Source organism: Eptatretus burgeri, chromosome 4 (genome assembly GCF_056783735.1).
Source record: "Eptatretus burgeri isolate ZD-2024b chromosome 4, Ebu_testis_v1, whole genome shotgun sequence".
Taxonomy (NCBI): Eukaryota; Metazoa; Chordata; class Myxini; order Myxiniformes; family Myxinidae; genus Eptatretus; species Eptatretus burgeri.
In genome coordinates this window covers 87,975,799-87,995,888 of record NC_140964.1, presented here as the reverse complement: position 1 = coordinate 87,995,888, position 20,090 = coordinate 87,975,799, and the positions used below count along the sequence as shown (strand labels likewise).

Here is a 20,090-nt window from a genome sequence, read left to right as displayed (position 1 = left end):
AAAGCGTTCGATTCAGTGAATCGGGATGTCCTCTGGAGGATTCTTGGTCTTCGTGGGGTGCCACCAAAACTGATCGATCTGATGTCTGAACTCTACTCTGGTTCTGAGAGTGCTGTGAAGTGTGGTGGTACCACCTCTGATTTATTTCCAGTTGTTACTGGAGTTCGTCAGGGATGTGTACTTGCCCCCACACTTTTCAGCACTTGTATGGATTGGATTTTAGGGAGAATGTCGGAGAGATCAAGTTGCGGTGCATCGTTTGGCAATGTCAAGATCTCGGACCTTGATTTTGCAGACGATGCAGTCATCTTTGCGGAGACTTTAGACATCCTTTTGGGGGCCCTCGAGGTGCTGAATGAGGAGTCGGAGCCGCTGGGATTACGGGTTTCTTGGGTCAAAACTAAGATCCAGGCTTTCGGTGACATCTTGGATGCTGCTGTCCTGTCTGTGTCTGTTTGTGGTGAGGATGTTGAGGTCGTGGAGAGATTCACTTACCTTGTCAGTGATATTCATGTCTCTGCTGGCTGCGAGTCAGAGGTCAATAGATGTCTGGGTCGGGCTTGGGGAGTCATGGATTCACTGGATCATGGGGTGTGGCGCTGCCGGTACCTGTGCGGGAGGACGAAAATCCGAGTCTTCAGGTCCTTGGTACTTCCATTCTTGCTCTATGGGTGCGAGACTTGGACTCTGACCAAGGATCTGAGAAGGAGACTTAATTCCTTTGGTACCAGGTGTCTTCGGAGAATCCTTGGCTATCGCTGGTCGGATTTTGTGTCCAACGAGCGGTTGCTGAGAGAGACTCGGATGAGATTTGTCACCTGCATAGTCCGTGAGCGTCAGTTGCGGCTGTATGGACATGTGGCTCGTTTTCCTGATGCTGATCCTGTTCACCAGATTCTCTCAGCGAGGGAGTCTCATGAATGGAGGAGGCCAGTGGGCCGACCACGTGCCTCATGGTTGCAGCAGGTTGACCACCATCTCAAGGAGATGGGGATGGGCCTGGCATCTGCCTGGGGGATGGCCAGACGGAGGCCCCTGGAGTACCGACGGAAAGTGGACGCAGCGACGCGCTGTTCTGGCACATGCTCCCATACCTGACCTGATGAGAAGTTGGTGACAGAGTGGGGCAGTACTGTAGGTAAGGGAAGGCAGTACTGAAGGTTCAAGGAGTTGCTCAATCGGCAAGGAAGCAAGAGCTGGAGTCACTGAACTATGCAGAAGGGAAAGTGGAAGTTTTCGAGATTGTGGAGGCAGAGGTGCAGACAGCTTTAAAAGAGGATGAATAAGGGGAGATTGCCAGGCATTGATGAGGCACGTGCGGAGATACTAATCGAGGTGGAATTGATTGGAGTAGTTGGATAAAGAAGCTGTTGAATATATATACGAGAGAGGGTAAGATTCTGGAGGAGTGGCAGTGTAGTCTCACTGCACCAATATGGAAAAGGAAGGGAGACGCCTTGGTACTTCCCTGGATCTTGCACATCACATTTCTGGATGCAATGCGATTATACAGAAAAATGTGGAGCAGAAAATAAGCAAAGAATAATAGGGGTTCAGAAAGGGAATAGGGATTACTGATGGAATGTTTATGTTGAGAAAGTTGGTCGAAAAGAGGTTGGAGATGCACGGGGAAAATTGTACTCGGATTTGTGAACCTTGAAAAGACTTACAAGATGGTCCCAAGAGAGAGAGAGAGAGAGAGAGAGAGAGAGAGAGAGAGAGAGGGAGAGAGAGAGGGAGAGAGAGAGAGAGAGAGAGAGAGAGAGAGAGAGAGAGAGAGAGAGAGAGAGAGAGAGAGAGAGAGAGAGAGAGAACAGAGAACAATAGCGATGCTGAGATGCTGGGGATTGCTGGAAGCCGAAGTTAGGATTGTGCAAGGACTGTATGAAGAAACGAAAGAAAGAATTTTGGTTCGACCTGGAATGTCAGAAGAGTTCCACATTAACCTGGGTTTGAGGTAGGGAAGTGCATGGTCAAGTAATGTTCATCATAGTGATGGAACTGGTGAGCAGAAAAGCCAGCATGAAAGACATTCTCAAGAAACTACTTAGTCCGGGAGCCAACCTGTGTACGAGGCTGTTTTAGGGTTGGACCTTACAGCCTCTGCTATAAAATTTTACACCCCCAGGATGTTTAGATATATGTTTGCAGTTCATGAAAACCAATGTTGGCAATTCATAAGCTCTTGCGAAAAATTTTGGCGGACGTTTTTGTTTGAGGAAGATTTGAAAAATTTGATAAAACAGCAATTGTCAATAAAATTTCTAAAAAAATTAAAAAATCACATTCATGAAAAATAAATGTGAACTAAATGTAAGAATTCAATCAGTGCATTGTAAAATGACAAAAAAAATTGCCTTTGTGGAAGTAAACCTCGTAAAAGTACATAATTTTGTGAAAAATGCCTTAAAAATAACGTTTTTTGAAGATGGCCTTTAGAACTTTTCTTATCATAGGCAGATGCTGCATTAGAATACTAATTTCTCTTAATGTTATATGAACATGGTATCCATGGCTAATTAAAACAGCAAATTTGAGTGAGTTCTATCAATTTTTAAAGAGAAAATTAACATTTTTGTCAACCAAAGTTACCCCTACCCCCAAAATCCTCTTACTCTATTGAACACAGTTCGGTTAAGGTTTGCTGGATCCAGGTTGGGTACTTCACAGTTCACTCTTCCAAAGGAAAATTCAATGGTGTTTGGAGTGACATGGCCCTGGAGCAGACATACAACAATGAAGGGAAGACATCTCTGTTCAAAGGCATATCTCAGGCACCAGCTGCTCGAGATAAATATGTGAAGACAGCACCATTTCTCACAGCTGTATCAGAGAACATAAAGTCTATGGCTAATCTAGGCCAACAGGAATCTACTCATCATGGAGAAACACATAAGCAGGCAACAGAAGAACATATGCATGTTGAGGAGATCAAAGAAAGTGATATGCCAGCAGATGATAAACCCATTCCAGTGTAACAACCAAGTGGATCTGCTCAATAGAGCAACTGGTGAGAAGGATGCTTCAAAGACTTGGTCCATGCTCAAGCTAAGGGCATGGAAGCCATTATGAAAGCAGAAGAGGTGGTCTCTATTAAGATTGAACCACTGAAGCTGGTAACTTTCTCCTCACAGAAGAAATCAAACCCATCAAGGAAACAGAGTTTAATCAGGATCTATCAAGATGAGACTGCAGCTACACGTGTGCTGTGTTTCTATCGAGATGCCGACCCAGTCACAAGACAGATTGCATTTTCCCATGAGTGGACAGACTACCCATCATCCCTGTTTGAGGTTGATCCACGCTTAGCACAGGGGTTGTAATGCGCAAAGGCAACAAGTCTGATTTCGTGGCAGTGCTAATTGCTGAAGCTGAGCAGGATGTTGTTTTTACAGCTGCCATCATTACCACAGAGTGACCTATACACAGTTTATCTGGTAGACACAATGGCATTTGTAAATAAACACCAAAAAATGGGTGTGAAAACATTTGGTGAACTTCCCCAGCTGTATCTTCGCAAGCTCCTGCAGTTGAAACCTGAAATGTGCAACTGTGTCAACATCATTGGTGATCAGTATGATTTTGATGATACCCATACTTTGAAGGGTGATGAGCAGCAGAGGAGAAACCAGACAGACCAGGCAAGACAATTCTCACCATCCAAGAGTCTAGAAATTCCGGACTGGAATTTACTCATGAAAGAATCCAAGAAATAAAGGAAATCTTCAGAACTTCATTGGCACTTCCCTTTGTGAGAGTCCTGAAGCTATTCCGGATGGAGTGACCATCATTCTTGGTGGTATGATGGAAAACAAAGGTCACACTCTTTCCATCACATCAGCATCAAGTTCAGTTCTGGACTTACCTTGTGAAGAACATGAAGAGGCAGACACAAGGATTATTGCTCATCTTGCATATTGTGTGGAATATCTTGATCACCATCGAGCTGTTGTGCATGCAACAGATACAGACATAATTATGCTGTGTATATATCACTTCTGCTGCTTGAACACATTGCAAGAACTCTGGATACAACGGCAGAATCAATACCTACCTATTCATGAGCTGGTAGAAGTGTTGAGCAAGAAGTACCAGAAAATCCTCTTGATGTCGCACTACACTTCTGTGCACATATGTGTTGTGTGGATGTGACACAGTGAGCTACCCATTCAGAAGGGGAAAAGAAGAGGTCAGGTCAGGTATGGGAGCATGTGCCAGAACAGCGCGTCGCTGCGTCCACTTTCCGCCGGTACTCCAGGGGCCTCCATCTGGCCATCCCCCAGGCAGATGCCAGGCCCATCCCCATCTCCTTGAGATGATGGTCAACCTGCTGCAACCATGAGGCACGTGGTCGGCCCACTGGCCTCCTCCACTCATGAGACTCCCTCGCTGAGAGAATCTGGTGAGCAGGATCAGCGTCAGGAGAAAACGAGCCACATGTCCATACAGCCGCAACTGCAGCGCTCACGGACTATGCAGGTAACAAATCTCATCCGAGTCTCTCTCAGCAACCGCTCGTTGGACACAAAATCCGACCAGCGATAGCCAAGTTCTTCGAAGAGACCTGGTACCAAAGGAATTAAGTCTCTGTCTCAGATCCTTGGTCAAAGTCCAAGTCTCGCACCCATAGAGCAAGACTGGAAGTACCAAGGACCTGAAGACTCGGACTTTCGTCCTCCCGCACAGGTACCGGCAGCGCCACACCCCATGATCCAGTGAATCCATGACTCCCCAGGCCCGACCCAGGCGTCTATTGACCTCCGGCTCACAACCTGCGGAGACATGAATATCACTGCCAAGGTAAGTGAATCTATCCACGACCTCAACATCCTCACCACAAACAGACACAGACAGGACAGCAGCATCCAAGATGTCACCGAAAGCCTGGATCTTAGTTTTGACCCAAGAAATCCGTAATCCCAACGGCTCCGACTCCTCATTCAGCACCTCGAGGGCCCCCAAGAGGATGTCTAAAAGTCTCCGCAAATATGACTGCATCATCTGCAAAAACAAGGTCCGAGATCTTGACATTGCCAAACGATGCACCGCAGCTTGATCTCTCCGACATCCTCCCTAAAATCCAGTCCATACAAGTGCTGAAAAGTGTGGGGGCAAGTACACATCCCTGACGAACTCCAGTAACAACTGGAAATAAGTCAGAGATGGTACCACCACACTTCACAGCACTCTCAGTACCAGAGTAGAGTTCAGACATCAGATCGATCAGTTTTGGTGGCACCCCACGAAGACCAAGAATCCTCCAGAGGACATCCCAATTCACTGAATCGAGACGCTTTACAGAGATCAACATAGGCTGCAAGCAGCCCCTGCCGAAAACTCTCGTCTGCGTTCGGTGAGGACACGAAGGGCAAGGATACGGTCAATCGTTGACCTCTTTGGTGTAAAGCCTGACTGCTCTGGACGCTGGTGCTCAAGCAGATGGTGGCGAACCCTATCAAGAATTATCCGAGCAAAGACCTTGCCCGGCACCGAGAGCAGCGTCACCCCTCGGTAGTTGTTGCAGTCTTGGCGATCACCCTTCCCTTTCCAGAGAGGGACAACAAGGCCCCTCTTCCAGTCAGTTGGGATGATGCCTGTGTTCCTGTGAAAAGAAGAGCGGCACAGGTTTCTCTGGGACTGATGAAACCTTCCCCACCTTGTTGATTTTGGAAGAGATAGTGAAATGGCAGCAACATAATGTGTCATTGATGAGGCCAGAGTATACTGGACTGCTCTGTATGGCCAAAAAGGGTTCAGCTGTTTGGATACCCTCAGGCAGCATATGTTTGTCTCTTCAAAATTAGACCTTAGGTCACTGCCAGCAACAGAAGATGCGTTTTACTTCCTTGTTTTAAGAGCATTGTATCAATTGCTTCTGTATAGGCGTGCACATCTCAGTGACCGAGCACTTCCCCCAGCCACAACATTTGGCAGAACCCTTATCAATGGAAAACTGGTCCCAATTCTCATGTCTAAGCCAGCCAAGCCAAACATAGACAAAACGGTGTCTTGCATGTGCAAATTATCCAAATGTCTGAAACGATGTTCATGCAAGGCTGCTGTGCCTTGCTGAGTGACATGCATATGCCTTCGTCAGAGAGGTTCATGTGGTGGAGTTGTTTCAGAGAGTGACTCTTCCTCTGAAGAGGATGTTTCATGTCACAATATTGTGTTAATCCATTTCTAATTTTATCTTCCTTAAAACCATGGCATGTAAAAGTATGTTCTTGTTCCTGACCCCATTGATAGTCAAGCATTTCTGAGTTGCATAAATCTTTTGTTGTTTGACATATAACCTTGTCAATTGTAGGTAGGTTAAATCACCAATTGTGATATAGGAAATGAACTCCTCTTTAATATGAGGGGTCATTTGTGTATATAGGTTTAGTGGTTATGATTTTAGGACAATATGAATTACCCCTACCCCCATCCTACATCTTCGCTTTTGCCAACATTTTGTTATCAGAGGGGGCTCGCATAAGTGTTGACTGTGTTGTTGCGCAAGAGTTTCACCATTGCCAACATTGGTTTTCATATACTCAAAGGGTGTCTCTTTATGAAAATCAACACAAAAATTTTATAGCAGACCGGGCAATTTTTTTTTAATTTTGATCGGTTGGCTCCCGGACTAACTGTATACAGATGATCTGGTGATAGTAGCTGCAGGAGTTACCAGAAGCACTGCAGGAGTGCAAGGAGGAATTTGAGAAGCAAATATGAATCTGGAGAAGGCAGATGTAAGGTGGGTCAGACAGCAGAGAGAGAAATTGAACATTGGGTTAGAAGGAAAGGAGTTAAGGCCGGGAAATATATTTATACAACTCAGTGGAACAGTGACCAGTGAGTGTAGTTCGGTGGCAGAGGTAATGAGGAGGATACAGGTGGATGCGAATGCATAGCAGAAAGTGGACGGTTTGATGGCGGACAGGTAGATATCGAGGAAGTTGAAAGGAAAAGTCCTGAGTTTGTGTGCAATTGCCTGCATACCTATATGCACTAAAGATGGTTGCACTAACAGAACAGCAACAACAGAGGCTAAAGGTCCACAAGAACAACTGGTTCAGGAGGATTGTGGGAGTGAAGAGGGTGCATAAAAGGAGGATGAATGGACTGAGGGAGGAGATCGGTGTGCAGATGAGCTTGACGGGAGGATTTGTAAAAAGCCGGCTGAAATGGCCTGGGTACCTGTTGCAAATTGAGGAAGATAGATTTTTGAAGTGTTGATGTGTTGAAAGAGAGGCAAGAGGAAAAGGAGATAAAACTGCAGTTGAGATGAGAAGATTGGATGAATACAGATGATCAGGATATCAGAAAGGTGGAGGTGGATAGAGTGGAGAGAGATAGGTGGTGATGGAGGGCAGTGGAGTAGTGTTGTGGGCAGAGCAAAGCAACAGCTCAGTACCAGTCAGCCTCATCCCAAATAAAGGGATTTTGAAGAAGAACATATTGTATTCACTGCAATTTATTGCAATGTGCTAAAAAAAAAAATATTGTACTGTAGACATGTAATGGACTTCAATTTTTCTTTTTTCACAAGTGTCGAACATAAACAACAGAGGAGAAAAGTGGTGAACAGACAAAGTGTGAGGAAGGGAAAACAGGTGGATGAGAATACATGGATGCACCACTGCATGAAGTGAGGAGTTTCAGGAGAAAGGGGGACAAGGTGCCTTCTCTTACTGTCAGGTGACCAGCATTTTGCGATTTTCGGTCTATCGTTGGCACCCTGAACAATTTCAAAAATCCCTGCCTTGAATGATGTTGGGAAGGCAATGGCAAGCCACCCATGACCCAGCGTAAGCCTTGCCAGCATAGTCCCTCAAGACGTTCCGTCAGCATTAGGAGTGACACTTTAGGCACATTAAGTATTAGTGCCCACTAATCACAGCTGAGTTAAAATATGATACCCAGAAAAGTAAATACACTTACCACAAGGTTGTGATCAATATTGTATCCTTTTGCCTTGTATGTCTTTGCCATGCCCGATATGGGATATGACATTCCATGGCTACAAAAAGGAAAAGCCACATCTGTACATTGCCAGAAATTACATTGAAGAAAAGATTTTTGGCAAAAGGAAGAAACAAACAAGAGTGAAACATATGTATCAAGTCTATAAGTGAAATTTGGACAAGTGGTATCATTTTGTTAACCACAAACATCGAGTTCTTGTTTTGACTATTACTAAATATCATATTGCAGGCATGGGGGTAAAACAGCCATCCTCAAAGCCAAGGACAGACGCATCATATTTTTAATTATCAAAAGACAACATTCGCAACCAAATGCACAAATTTGATCAGTTCCCAAAATGGATGAGAACATCCCCTCCTCCCCTCCCCTCCACTCCCCCATCCCCCAACCTGCTACAGCCCCTTTCCTTCCCAGCTCCTATGACACTGCAGCGCTTTATCTCCAACCCTACACTGTCCCTTTCCTCGAGATGCTCTTAAAAATTGCGAAAAAAGCTAAATTTTACTCTTAGCAACTTTTCCAATGAAAAGGTGCCAATGTCCAACCAAAATAAATAAATAACTTATAACAAACATATCAAGATGAAAACATCAATACGAGTATTCAACAATTCAAAAATATCTTTGTGATGGGCAGACCGTTCCGCACACACCGTTTAACTCACCAAAGATGGACTCCAGCATTTCCAAAGCCAATGCCAGCAAAGGTGCTACCAAGGTGCATGAGCGATCGAGCTTCAAGATCATCACGATTCTGAACCGCTCTGTTCAGCGATATAAACATCACTCGGTGGGCACATTTGTATTTGCAGTAGGATTTATAGTCTTTTCAAACTACCTGTGTGATCATTCGGTGTAATTTTAGCTCGAGAATGTTAGTCATTTAGCAAGCAAAAAAATGCTGCACACACCATTATCTATGGCTCTCGGCACTCATTTGACAATGAAAGTTACTAAGTACTCATTTCATTTGTGAGTTTGTTTGTGTTTTTAAACTTCATTTTGTTCCCAACTGGGAAGTTCAATGAGGGCACGATCATAGCTCAAAGCATGACAATACTTTGCATCTTTCATCATATAATCGTTCAGATATTTATATCTATATACAGTTAATTATCTGATTCTAATGCACCATCCTCTGTTAAGGCCCTGTCACACCTTGGCGTTTTAGCCAGCGTATGGCAAGGTATCAAAATGTATGTAAAACGCTGGCGTACGCTGAACTATTGATGTTTTTTTTCCAGTTTTGGACGTATTTATAACGAGTTGGACGTATGCATAACGTATTAGTAATGTACACAGAACGTTTCGATAACATATAGATAACTTATATCAACGAATGCTGAGCGTGTTGTCAGCGTTCACAACCTATGCCCAACGATAGTCGAACGTATGCATAGCGCGCGGCAGCGTATTGCCGACGATCACGTGGCGTAGGCTATTAATAGGCTGCGGCTCGACGATTCAGATCATAACCGCACTAGACATCGAAATGTCAAGCCGCTGTCACACCTTGACGTTTTAGCCAGCGTATGCCGACGTATGAAAAATTTGCCGAATATGCTGGCACACGTCGAATACGTTACGGGTAAGTTTTGTAAACGTTAAGAGCACGCTGGCACACGTCGAATACGTTACGGGTAAGTTTTGTATACATTAAGAGCACGCTGAAGCACACTGACATACGTCGTAGAACGCCGAGTACGTTGACAAATTTTCAGCATGTTGAAAATTTTTCGACGTATGCCAGCGTATGACACACGTTCCGCATACGCTGGCCATAAGTTGTAGGCACGTTACACAATCGTTGACACACGTCGACATACGCTACTTGTAAGTTACTCATAAGTTGAAACACGTCGATGTAATGGTTAGCGTCAGTGTTCCAGACTCCCTGGTTGTTTTTTTTTCTTCGGTATGACGGTGATGTTGACACTTCGATTTCTCATGCGGTTATGATTTAAATCGTTGAGCGGCAGCCTATTAATTATATTAGATTATAACCGCACTAGAAATCGAAGTGTCAACATCACCGTCATACCGAAGAAAAAAAAACCAAAAAAAAAACCAGGGAGTCTGGAACACTGACGCTAACCATTACCTTGACGTGTTTCGACTCATGAGTAACTTACAAGTAACGTGTGTCGACGTGTGTCAACGATCGCGTAACGTGCCGACAACTTATGACCAGCGTATGCGGAACGTGTGAGTCATACGCTGGCATACATCGAAAAATTTCAAGCATGGAAAATTTGTCTAACAGCTTGGTGTACTACGACGTATGCCAGCGTACTACAATGTATGCCAGCGTACTACGACGTATGCCAGCGTGCTCTTAACGTATACAAAACTTACCCATACATATTTGACATGTGCCAGCGTTTTAGACAAATTTTTCATACGTCAGCATATGCTGGCTAAATCGTCAAGGTGTGACAGGGCCTTTACAGAGCGATTTTGATTCTGTAGCAGTTTCTTGGTAAGGGCTATACCAGGTGGTTTGTCATTGCCTTCCCAACAGTAGTTGGGGCAATAATTTGGAAGTTGTTCAGGGTGCCAGCAATAGCTCGCTGACTCTTCGCGAGGAACACCGTGGGATATTTAACGCCCACCTATGAATGGCGGCAGAAAGGTCACCCAATTGAACATCCATCTGGGGAAACACGAATTGATGAATCACCCTGCCTATGAAACACCGGGATGACAGTCAAGAGCTGGGTTTGGATTCAAATCCATGTGAGACAACTTCAAAGCGAGTGTGTGTATCTCCAGGCCATCCTGCCAGCCCAAGTATATATTACAAAGACAAAAGCTCATTAGTTTGGCCTTGGAAATGCATTGTGAAATTATTTTTCTGTAATCACAAATTACTCCCATTTTAGGGGAAAATCTAACCTCCTTCCTCCGAACCACCCACGTCCCCCCCCCCTTTCCCTTCCCCAACATCTTGCCATTTCTCATTTACTTGACTGATACTAAGCTGTTTTCTTGAGTTGCAACAGTGTCTAAAAACAATGGATTTATGTACCATGCTTAACTTGGCTATGTCACATGTAAATCCCCTTTTCTTGAAACATTTTTTCCAACCTTAACCATCAAAATCAAACCTCTTCAAATATTTGGCCACTATATGCAAAGTGTGGCGTGACCACACGTCGCTGATGGGGTTGCTGCCTTGGTAAACTGGTCGGTAGAGAGGATTTGTTGGGCAGGGTTCACGCTGGTCAAATGGAAGAGCTGTGTAGGACTCCAAGCAATGGCTGCAGAGCGAAATTAAAAAGGAGTTAGTGCCGGTTTCTCGTAAAGAATTTGCAAACAGCGACAAGCGCGCTGCTCCAGTCGCCTCTCATTAACCAAAATTCTCACTTGTTAAAAAATTTAAAATTAGACAACTATGATAACAAGAATGTTGTAATACTTATATATTCTTCTTCCCCAAAAGGAAAAAATACACATTTAAATGAGATGCTATTTTATCTGTCGAAAAGGTGCTTCTGGGCTGAATGTCAAAATAACATAATGATAAAACAAAACTTTTGACTGATGTCGTTTTTTCGACATCTGATTCGACTGATTCGACAAAAACTGATGTCGTTTTTAATAACCCAATTGAAAGAATATATTCGTAAAATATGCAGTAAAAATGAGATTTTTTTTGTGTGTCCATGTGGACTTGCAAGCTGCAGTAACACGTGCTTGCAAATTGGCATCATTGCTCAGAACAGCTGTGCTGCTGTTCGGGCAGCAATTTGCAATTTTTTCAGAGTGCAGGCGATAGCTCGCCTACTCTTTGCAAAGGGCACCGTGAGATCTTTAACATCCACCAACCAATGCAGGCAGATGAGACACCCAGTTTAACATCCATCCGAGGGCTGGAACACACATTGATAAATCTCCCCGGTTGCAAAACACCAGGTTGACAGTTTATACCTGGGTCCAGATTCAAAGCAACCTTATTTGGGGGGAAAAAATCATAATTTGCTGGATTCCCTGTATGTCAGAGGTAAGTGCACATACCTCTTAGATACCTTGCCAGCACAGCAAAACAAAATGAGCTAGAATGGCACTCAGTGGAGCACATACCTCCATCAAGCTGAACAGTTCACGTTGTGTATCCTGCAGGCTGATAGGCTGGAGCTGAACCAAAATCTAATCGGCTTGTTCTTGTCACCTAACCAACTCATCCACCAAGTTTTGTCATCACTCATCAACACCTTTTTGAAATATCATGCTATATATCGTTTTTGGCCCCGTCTCTCAATGGTGAAGAATCACTTTAAAAATTCAATCATTCTTGTATCCACATCCGGATTCGGATGTTCACCAAAATCGAATCAATTCGTCCATGCCACACACTCAACATGTCCACCAAGCTTCATCCGAATCTCTCCACAACTTTTTGAGATATTGTGCTATATATTGGTTCAGCACTATCTCTCAATGGTGAAGAAACACTGAAAAAATTATCAGATCTGGATCCGGATTCAGATCTTCACTAAAATTGAATCAATTCTTCCTTGTCAAACACCCAACATGTCCACCAAGTTTCATCCGAATCCGTCCACAACTTTTTTGAGACATCTTGCACACAAACAAACAAACAGACAAACAAACAAGAACACGTCGTGCAGAGCGTAATACTTGCATAATCCATAAAACAATTTGACCTCAAAAATAATTGGTGGTTGAATTCAATGACGAAATAGGCAACATTAAATATATATATATATATATATATATATATATATATATATATATATATATATACATTTTCTACATATATATATATATAGATATAGATAAACAGTATATATATTGTTACGAATTTCGCCCGCCCAGCGTGCGATCGGCTACGTAACTCGAATCGCGACGCGTCGCCCACCAGAACGGACAATTCAGTCATGACCCTCTTGGAACTACCGCCAAGGAGCTAGCCACGGGTGGGGGTTTAACCTCACCACAACCCAGTCCGCATTCTACCCGTGCGAAATAGGGTGAATCGCCGAAAGAAGTCAATATACCTAAGTACTCGCACGGGTAACCTACCGAGGGGTTGTACCACGCCACAGGTCAACTCCGGACATGAACCGCTTAAGCGTCTCGTTCCATGCTGCAGGGATAACCAAGCGGAGTTATCGTCGACCTTGACGGTTCAGATTAGTTACCGGGTGTTTTAAACCCACTATCGATGCCTTACGTGATGCAAGATGGAGATTCAAACAAAGGAAAGGACGCATTGAAACGGGAAACAGTTCAACAAGCAAGTACTTTATTTCACACACGTAAGCAGGCAAATAGGAACAAAAGCAGGCAAATAGGAACAAAGGAAAGCACTACGACCGAATAAAAGGGAATTATTTACAGCACAGTCACTTATACAGGATTTACTTTGCAAGACTGGCGCCACAAACACACATACAAAAGCCCGAAAAGAAAAGAAAAGAAGTGACTTCCCTCATGGACCGTCGAGTCCTCTCCTACTACCGTCAGCGCGGTCGCGCCTGGTAGCCTCCCACATGGCCGGCGAACCCTCGCCGGCACCCCTCGTCCAGACGCGCAGGTCCACCACAGGCCGCACTGCGGCGCCTCCTGTCAGCGTCTCCACCAACAGGCCGCACTGGGCCATGAGCGCGGGAACGAGAAAGGAGGAAGGGAGCGCTTTGGAGAGCGAGACCCAAGGAGAGAGACCGAGTCTTTTTGGAGAGAGAGCGAGAGAGATCGAGCCTTTTTGGAGAGAGAGCTGGTGCCTTTTTCGGAGAGAGCTACAGCCAACATGAGCCACGATCAGAGAGCGTGAGCCTCGCGTCCGTTTGCCCTTTTGTAAGGCGGGGCTCCACCCTTTGCCGCGCAGGGCTCCGCCTCCCTTCGAGGCGTTTCCAGAAAGCTCTCGAAGGGGGGCGTGCCCCCACTCCAACCACCTCACGTCTGGCCTCCATCAATGGGGAGGGAGCTGCCCTGCCCCCTTTCCATGTCAGCCTTGGCACCGCAGAGGGGTGCGCAAACCCGCGCACGAGCGCAGGTTTCTTTTTTGCCATTGTCGTTGGTTGGTTTGAGGTTGTTGGATCCAAAATAACGATATAGAAAGAAAAATGGCTAACTCAAAGCGTCGCAGCCCGGATGCATCACACATATTCCCCCTAAACAACAGGTGTGGACTAACTTCACATGAACTTAGCATCATAACTGATCTAAGGACCCTTTATGGTGTATTGCGAATTTCCACAGCCGTAACTATATATATATATATATATATATATATATATATATATATATATATATATATATATATATATATATATATATATATATATATATATATATATATATATATATAGCTGCGGTTGTGGAAATTCACAGAACACCATTCAGGTTCCTATAGATTAGTTATCTCGGTAAGTACGTGTTTTATAGATAGCCCTTTCCCCTAGTCTAACGGGTATTTAAATGTTCCTGCGCTGTGATTTATTATAATAGTTAGGTTTCCTTTTAATTTGTATTCACACCACCGCCAGCGCCACCGACATTACCGCCGACCACACCGCATGGCCCTTGCCTGCATTCGCTTCCTCCACCGGGCCAATCGTGGGGTTTTCTGCTCGATTTGGAGAGTGAGAGGAATGCGAGGGAGCATGCGCAGAAGGGCGTCCGGTGTGAGGAAGGCGGAACTCTGGGAGGAGCCACACGGTGGCTCTCGACCAATCGAGGTGAAGCGGTGGGCGGAGCCACGAAACTCCCCCGCTGGAGACTCCACCCAGAGGGATAGGAGTGCCCCGCCCACCGCGCGCCTGTCCAATTGGGAATGGACAGGGAATCGCATGATGCTCCGTGTCCAATGGGGGGAGCAAGCGGGGAGGAGACAAGACCCGACGAGAGACCTGAGGAGATTTGAGAAACCTGAGGACATTTGAGAGTTCTGAGGAGATTCGAGACTTCGGAGGAGACTTCAGAGTTCTGAGGAGATTTTTGGTGTGGAACTTGAAGGTTCTCTGGAAGGCGACCTGAGGAGATTTAGTCGGTCTGTTCTGGTCTCTCCCTCTCCTCCAGCTTCAGCGCTGCCTGCCCGCCTACCTGGACTTCTCCTATAACGACCTCGTCCCGGCTCCAGAGCCGACGGTCGTCCCTTTGCGCCTGGCTGGTACGGTGACACCAGCCCCCAAGAGAAGGGGACGTCCAGCCGCGCTACGTGGCCAGGTAGCCTGCCGCCCCTGGCTCTCACAGCCGGACTGTCCTCCTCGGCTGGAGAACCGTAATAAAGACCCAAGAAGGTCCATTTCTGTCTGGGTGTGTGTGTGTGTCCGTTTGTGGCGCCAGTCTGAGTAAGTAGTGAACTGCTTAAGTGTTTTGCTGTATATATCTGCATTGCCTTGCTTTCTATTCGGTGTAGCTCTGCTCTTATGTGTTCCCGAGTTCCCCATTATCATTTAATAAATATCGCCATTTGTTAAATGTATTCAGCTCGTCATGTCCATTTCTCGTATTGACTGAATGTGTCACATGTGAGAGATGAGATGGCAGTTGTGCCCCGGTAACAAGACAATCGGGCCGACGGAACTCGGCGATACAACCACTCGGCATCAAACATGGAACGGGCTCGCTTAAGGCGGTGATCGCTCCATGTGATTTACCCATTGGCGTATTTCGGTCCAAAAGAACCAGGACCCGACGACTCCAGACTTATCCAGGGCGACGATCTGTAATTCCGGGCGATCGAGCCGAGGCGGCCCCACTGCTCCATCGAGGGTCGTGCTCGTGGCGACGCTCCAGCGAAACTGTAACAATGTGTGTGTGTGTGTGTGTGTGTGTGTGTGTGTGTGTGTGTGTGTGTGTGTGTGTGTGTGTGTGTGTCTGTGCGTGTGCATGTGCGTGTGTGTGTGTGTATATATATATATATATATATATATATATATATATATATATATATATATATATATATATATATATATATATATATATATATATATATATATATATATATACTAGCGATACCAGTGCACATGCATGGGATAGCAGTACAACATAGCTGGAAGCAGACGACAGACCGTACACGGGGAATGACAAAAATACGCATTGTGCAAAATGCAAGTGGTACTATGGAACGCCAAGACTTCCCAAACATTGTCGGCATGTCCACTAAGTGCCATAGCAATTTCATAGGGATCGTGTGACGGAGAGCCAAGTTTTTATGTGCAAGCTTGGTATTATATATAATATATATATATATATATATATATATATATATATATATATATATATATATATATATATATATATATATATATTGTTGCGGGCCGGGGACCGGTGGCGAGAACGACCGCTAGATGGGGGAAGTTACGTAGCCTCTCACCAGACTCCCGGAATTGTAGGCCATCGCTCACGGATAATTCCGTGACGCGGCGGGTCGCCAAAACGACCGTGGACGCCAATACCTCCACTGTGTGGCATAGGGTCTTTTTGTCTGGAATCAATTTACCTAATTAACCACGCGGTTTAGACTACCGGGGAACCACGCCCTCGGTATGCCTTGCCGGAACAGGATCACTCTATCAACTACGGTAGTGTACCAACTACAAACTCCGGATCGGATGCAGCCGAGCGGAACTACCAAGGACGTACTGGCTTGAATGAACAGAATATCGGGAATAAAGACCCGGCTAAAACTCAGATCCGAACCATGCTGGACCAATGAAGGAAAAGACGAAAACGACTGGGAACATTTCTACAATTATTTATTGACAATCAACTTACAAAAGAAGGACACAGAGCAGACTTATGTGGGAATAAAACAGGCAAGATTTACAATGATCAAATAAAAACACTTCTGCAATTCTACTTAAAGACAGCGCCACGCACTCAGATGCACACTCAGACGAAAATAAACCCAGATGTATGGCAAAGGACCCCAGCAGCCAGAGAGGGAGGTGAGGTGAGGTCGCAGTTCTTTCGGGTACCTGAACGTTGGAAGGAAGGGATGCTCCGTGGTGCGGCACCTGTCAATGGTCGTGCGGCTAGGCCCATGGCCGCACATGTGTAGACCATGTCTGCAAAGGAGCCCGGGTCAAGTAGAGCGGAGTCCGAGGCAGGGATCAGGGCTGCAGACAGGACCCAACGAGAGACCTGGTTAAGGTCGGGTCGAGGTCTTCCCAGCTCTCTCACACTGAAAACGAATGACCCCCAAAGAGCGCAACGACTCAACGACCTTCCTCCTTTCTTTCGCTATCAGCTGACAAACTGTCTCACTCCAACGCTCTGCTCAAGACGACTCACTTTCTAGCTCACTCTTAAGACGACTCACTTTCCAGCTCACCAGACAACTCTGAACGAATGCTGTTGTAATTTATAGATCTCCTTCAGTGGGGAGGAGCCATGGTGAAGCCGACGTCACTGTTCACCCTGATTGGACGGGGCTTCCATGGCGCCGCCCTTTCTGGGCAGCATTTCGGCCATATCGGGAAGCCCGCCCACTCCGCATGTCCGGACTCGCCAAAAAGGTACCACACAAAGATTCTGCCTCGGAAAGCGAGTCGCCGGTTAGGTGAGTGGGTAAACACGCGCTTGTTCAGCCCATGCGAGAGTAGCACGCTAGATGAAGGTGCGAGCAGGCAGAGGGTACCGTGCGTCGTCGTGGATGGGATGTAATGATTTATTAATCTAACTAAAAAAACATCGCAACGCACCCCAGTGTCCTCCCACTACACATAAGGAGGGGCTCTATCTGCACATATACTTAATGGAATAACTAACTTCGGGACAACTGTATGTTTGTATGCATACGGTTCCTCGAACCGTAACAATATATATATATATATATATATATATATATATATATATATATATATATATATATATATATATATATATATATATATATATATATATATATATATATTGTTGCGAATTCGCGCCCGCCGGCGTGCGAACAGCCACGTAACTCGAATCGCGGCACATCGCCCACCGGACGGACAATTCAGTTGTGGCCCTCTCGGAACAACGCCGGGAGCGAGTCACGGGTAGGGGTTTAACCTCACCACGATCGTGCCAATTGCCCACCCACGCAGGATAGGGTTGCTCGCCGAATTCGATCTACCTAAGTACCTGCGCGAATGGCCGACCGGGCGATCGTACCATGCCACAGGCCGACTCCGGACACGAACCGCTTAAGCGGTCCGTTCCATGCTACAGTGATAACCGAGCGGTGTTATCGTCAGCCTTGACGGTTCCGATTAATTACCGGGATATTGCACCCACTACGAACCCCTTACGTGAAGCAGGATGGAGAGTCAATTTAAAAGGAAGGAGACGAAGCAGAGCGGAAACAGTTCAACAAGCAAGCATTTTATTCAGCGGCACACGGAAAGCACGTATATACAGCCACAATAATCAAAATGCACATAGAAAGCAAAGGAAGGGTTAAAACCGACTACACGCGTACACACGGCAACACTTACACAGTTTTACTTCACAGACGGCGCCAACACACATTTACACAAAAGCAAAAGAAAGAAGCCACCCTCACAGACAAGGAGGCAGACAGGCCCGTAGGCCAAATGTGCGCGGGACCTGGAATAGCGGCTTGGTCCGCGAGACCGGGGAGGTCTGACCCACGTCCTCGTGACGCATTGGCGGGCAAGCCGCAAAGTGTCCGCGCCGCTGTGCCCCGACTCCAGGCCCCTGGCGTGCTTGTTGGCACCACGTTTGGGGTGGGGGAGGAACGGGGCCCCCTTTAGCACTATCTCAGCACGGGGGGAAAGGGGAAATTGTTGATGCCCTGGGGAGGGAGTGGCTGGCTGGCTTGGTTCCCGTGACGAGACGAACGATCCCCCACACCGCAACCTCGTCGCCGACCGCCGTCCTCCTTGCCTCGGACCCGAGCTCCCTTGCCTGCAGCTCCACCGCGCGCACTGGACTCGACTCCACCAACGCAACGCTCCTTGTCTCCAAAAGCAACTTTTCGACGACACACTCTCCTCCTCGCTCAACTCCAGCTCCACACTCTCCTCCGACCTCAACTCAAGCCCCGAGTCGCCTTCCGCTCGCACCTTTATAGCTCTCAGGAGGCGCCGATATGCAAATTCCCGGATCAGGACGCGATTGGAGGTGGGCCCACACCGCCCCCCCCCCCGGTCAGCCATTGGTCGAGCAAAAATGGGCGTGAACCTCCCCTGATCCTAATATTTGCATAAACGGACCGAGATGGAATTCACCTCCACGCGCTTGCCCATTGGACGGAGGAGAAGTGGGCGTGAAGCATTCCTGATCCGAATTTTCCCCTCGGAAATGCCGCCATTCGCGCTCGTGGCTCGGTGCGTTTGGCACCAATCGCCGAATGGGCCCAAGACAGCCCGACGTTCAGTGTTCACAGGTGATGCGGGAATGGCCGTAGAAGCGATGATGTGGTATGAAGTTGTGAAGGTAAAGGCGAAGGTGGTGGTGTGGCGTTGTTGTAGTGTGGTTAGCGCTGTGGTGGGGATGGCGTGGTTGTTGAGATGCTGTTTGTTTGAAATAAAAGACAGAGAAAGAAAAACGCCTAACTCAAAGCATAGCAGCCCTGATGGATCACATAAATTCCCTCTATACAACGGGTTTGGGCTAACTACACATGTACCTATGGAGATATCTCACCTCAGGGCCCTTTATGATGTAATGCGAATTTCCACAGCCGTAACATTATATATATATATATATATATATATATATATATATATATATATATATATATATATATATATATATATATATATGTATGTATATTGTTGTGAATTCTGGCCCGCCTGGCGTGCGAGCAATTGCGTAACTCCAATCGCAACCGCGTCGCCCACCGGACGGACAATTCAGTCGTGACCCTCCTGGAACTACTGCCAGGAGCCAGTCACGGGTGGGGGTTTAACCTCACCATGATGGTACCAATTGCCCACCTGTGCAGGATAGGGTTGCTCGCCAAATTCGACCGACCTAAGTACCTGCGCGAGTAGTCGACCGGGCGATCGTACCTCGCCGCAGGTTGGCCTAGGATACGAACCGCTTAAGCGGTCCATTCCGTGCTACAGTGATAACCGAGCGGTGTTATCGCCGACCTGGACGGATGTGATTCTGTTTACCGGGTGCTTACACCCCTCTACC

General features: G+C 46.3%; 1 protein-coding gene across 2 annotated transcripts in view; it reads right to left on the bottom strand.

Annotated features, from left to right (window-relative positions):
• The window catches only part of ADHFE1 (alcohol dehydrogenase iron containing 1), a 65,910-nt gene that overhangs the window by 10,521 nt on the left and 35,299 nt on the right, over positions 1–20,090 (bottom strand). For both annotated transcript variants that reach the window (XM_085879246.1, XM_085879247.1), the window contains 3 exons: positions 11,081–11,233; positions 8,639–8,737; positions 7,930–8,008 (listed from right to left, as the gene is read on the bottom strand). In XM_085879246.1, the coding sequence (XP_085735372.1) occupies positions 7,930–8,008; positions 8,639–8,737; positions 11,081–11,233 (331 nt within the window). The remainder of the gene's footprint in view (positions 1–7,929; positions 8,009–8,638; positions 8,738–11,080; positions 11,234–20,090) is intronic.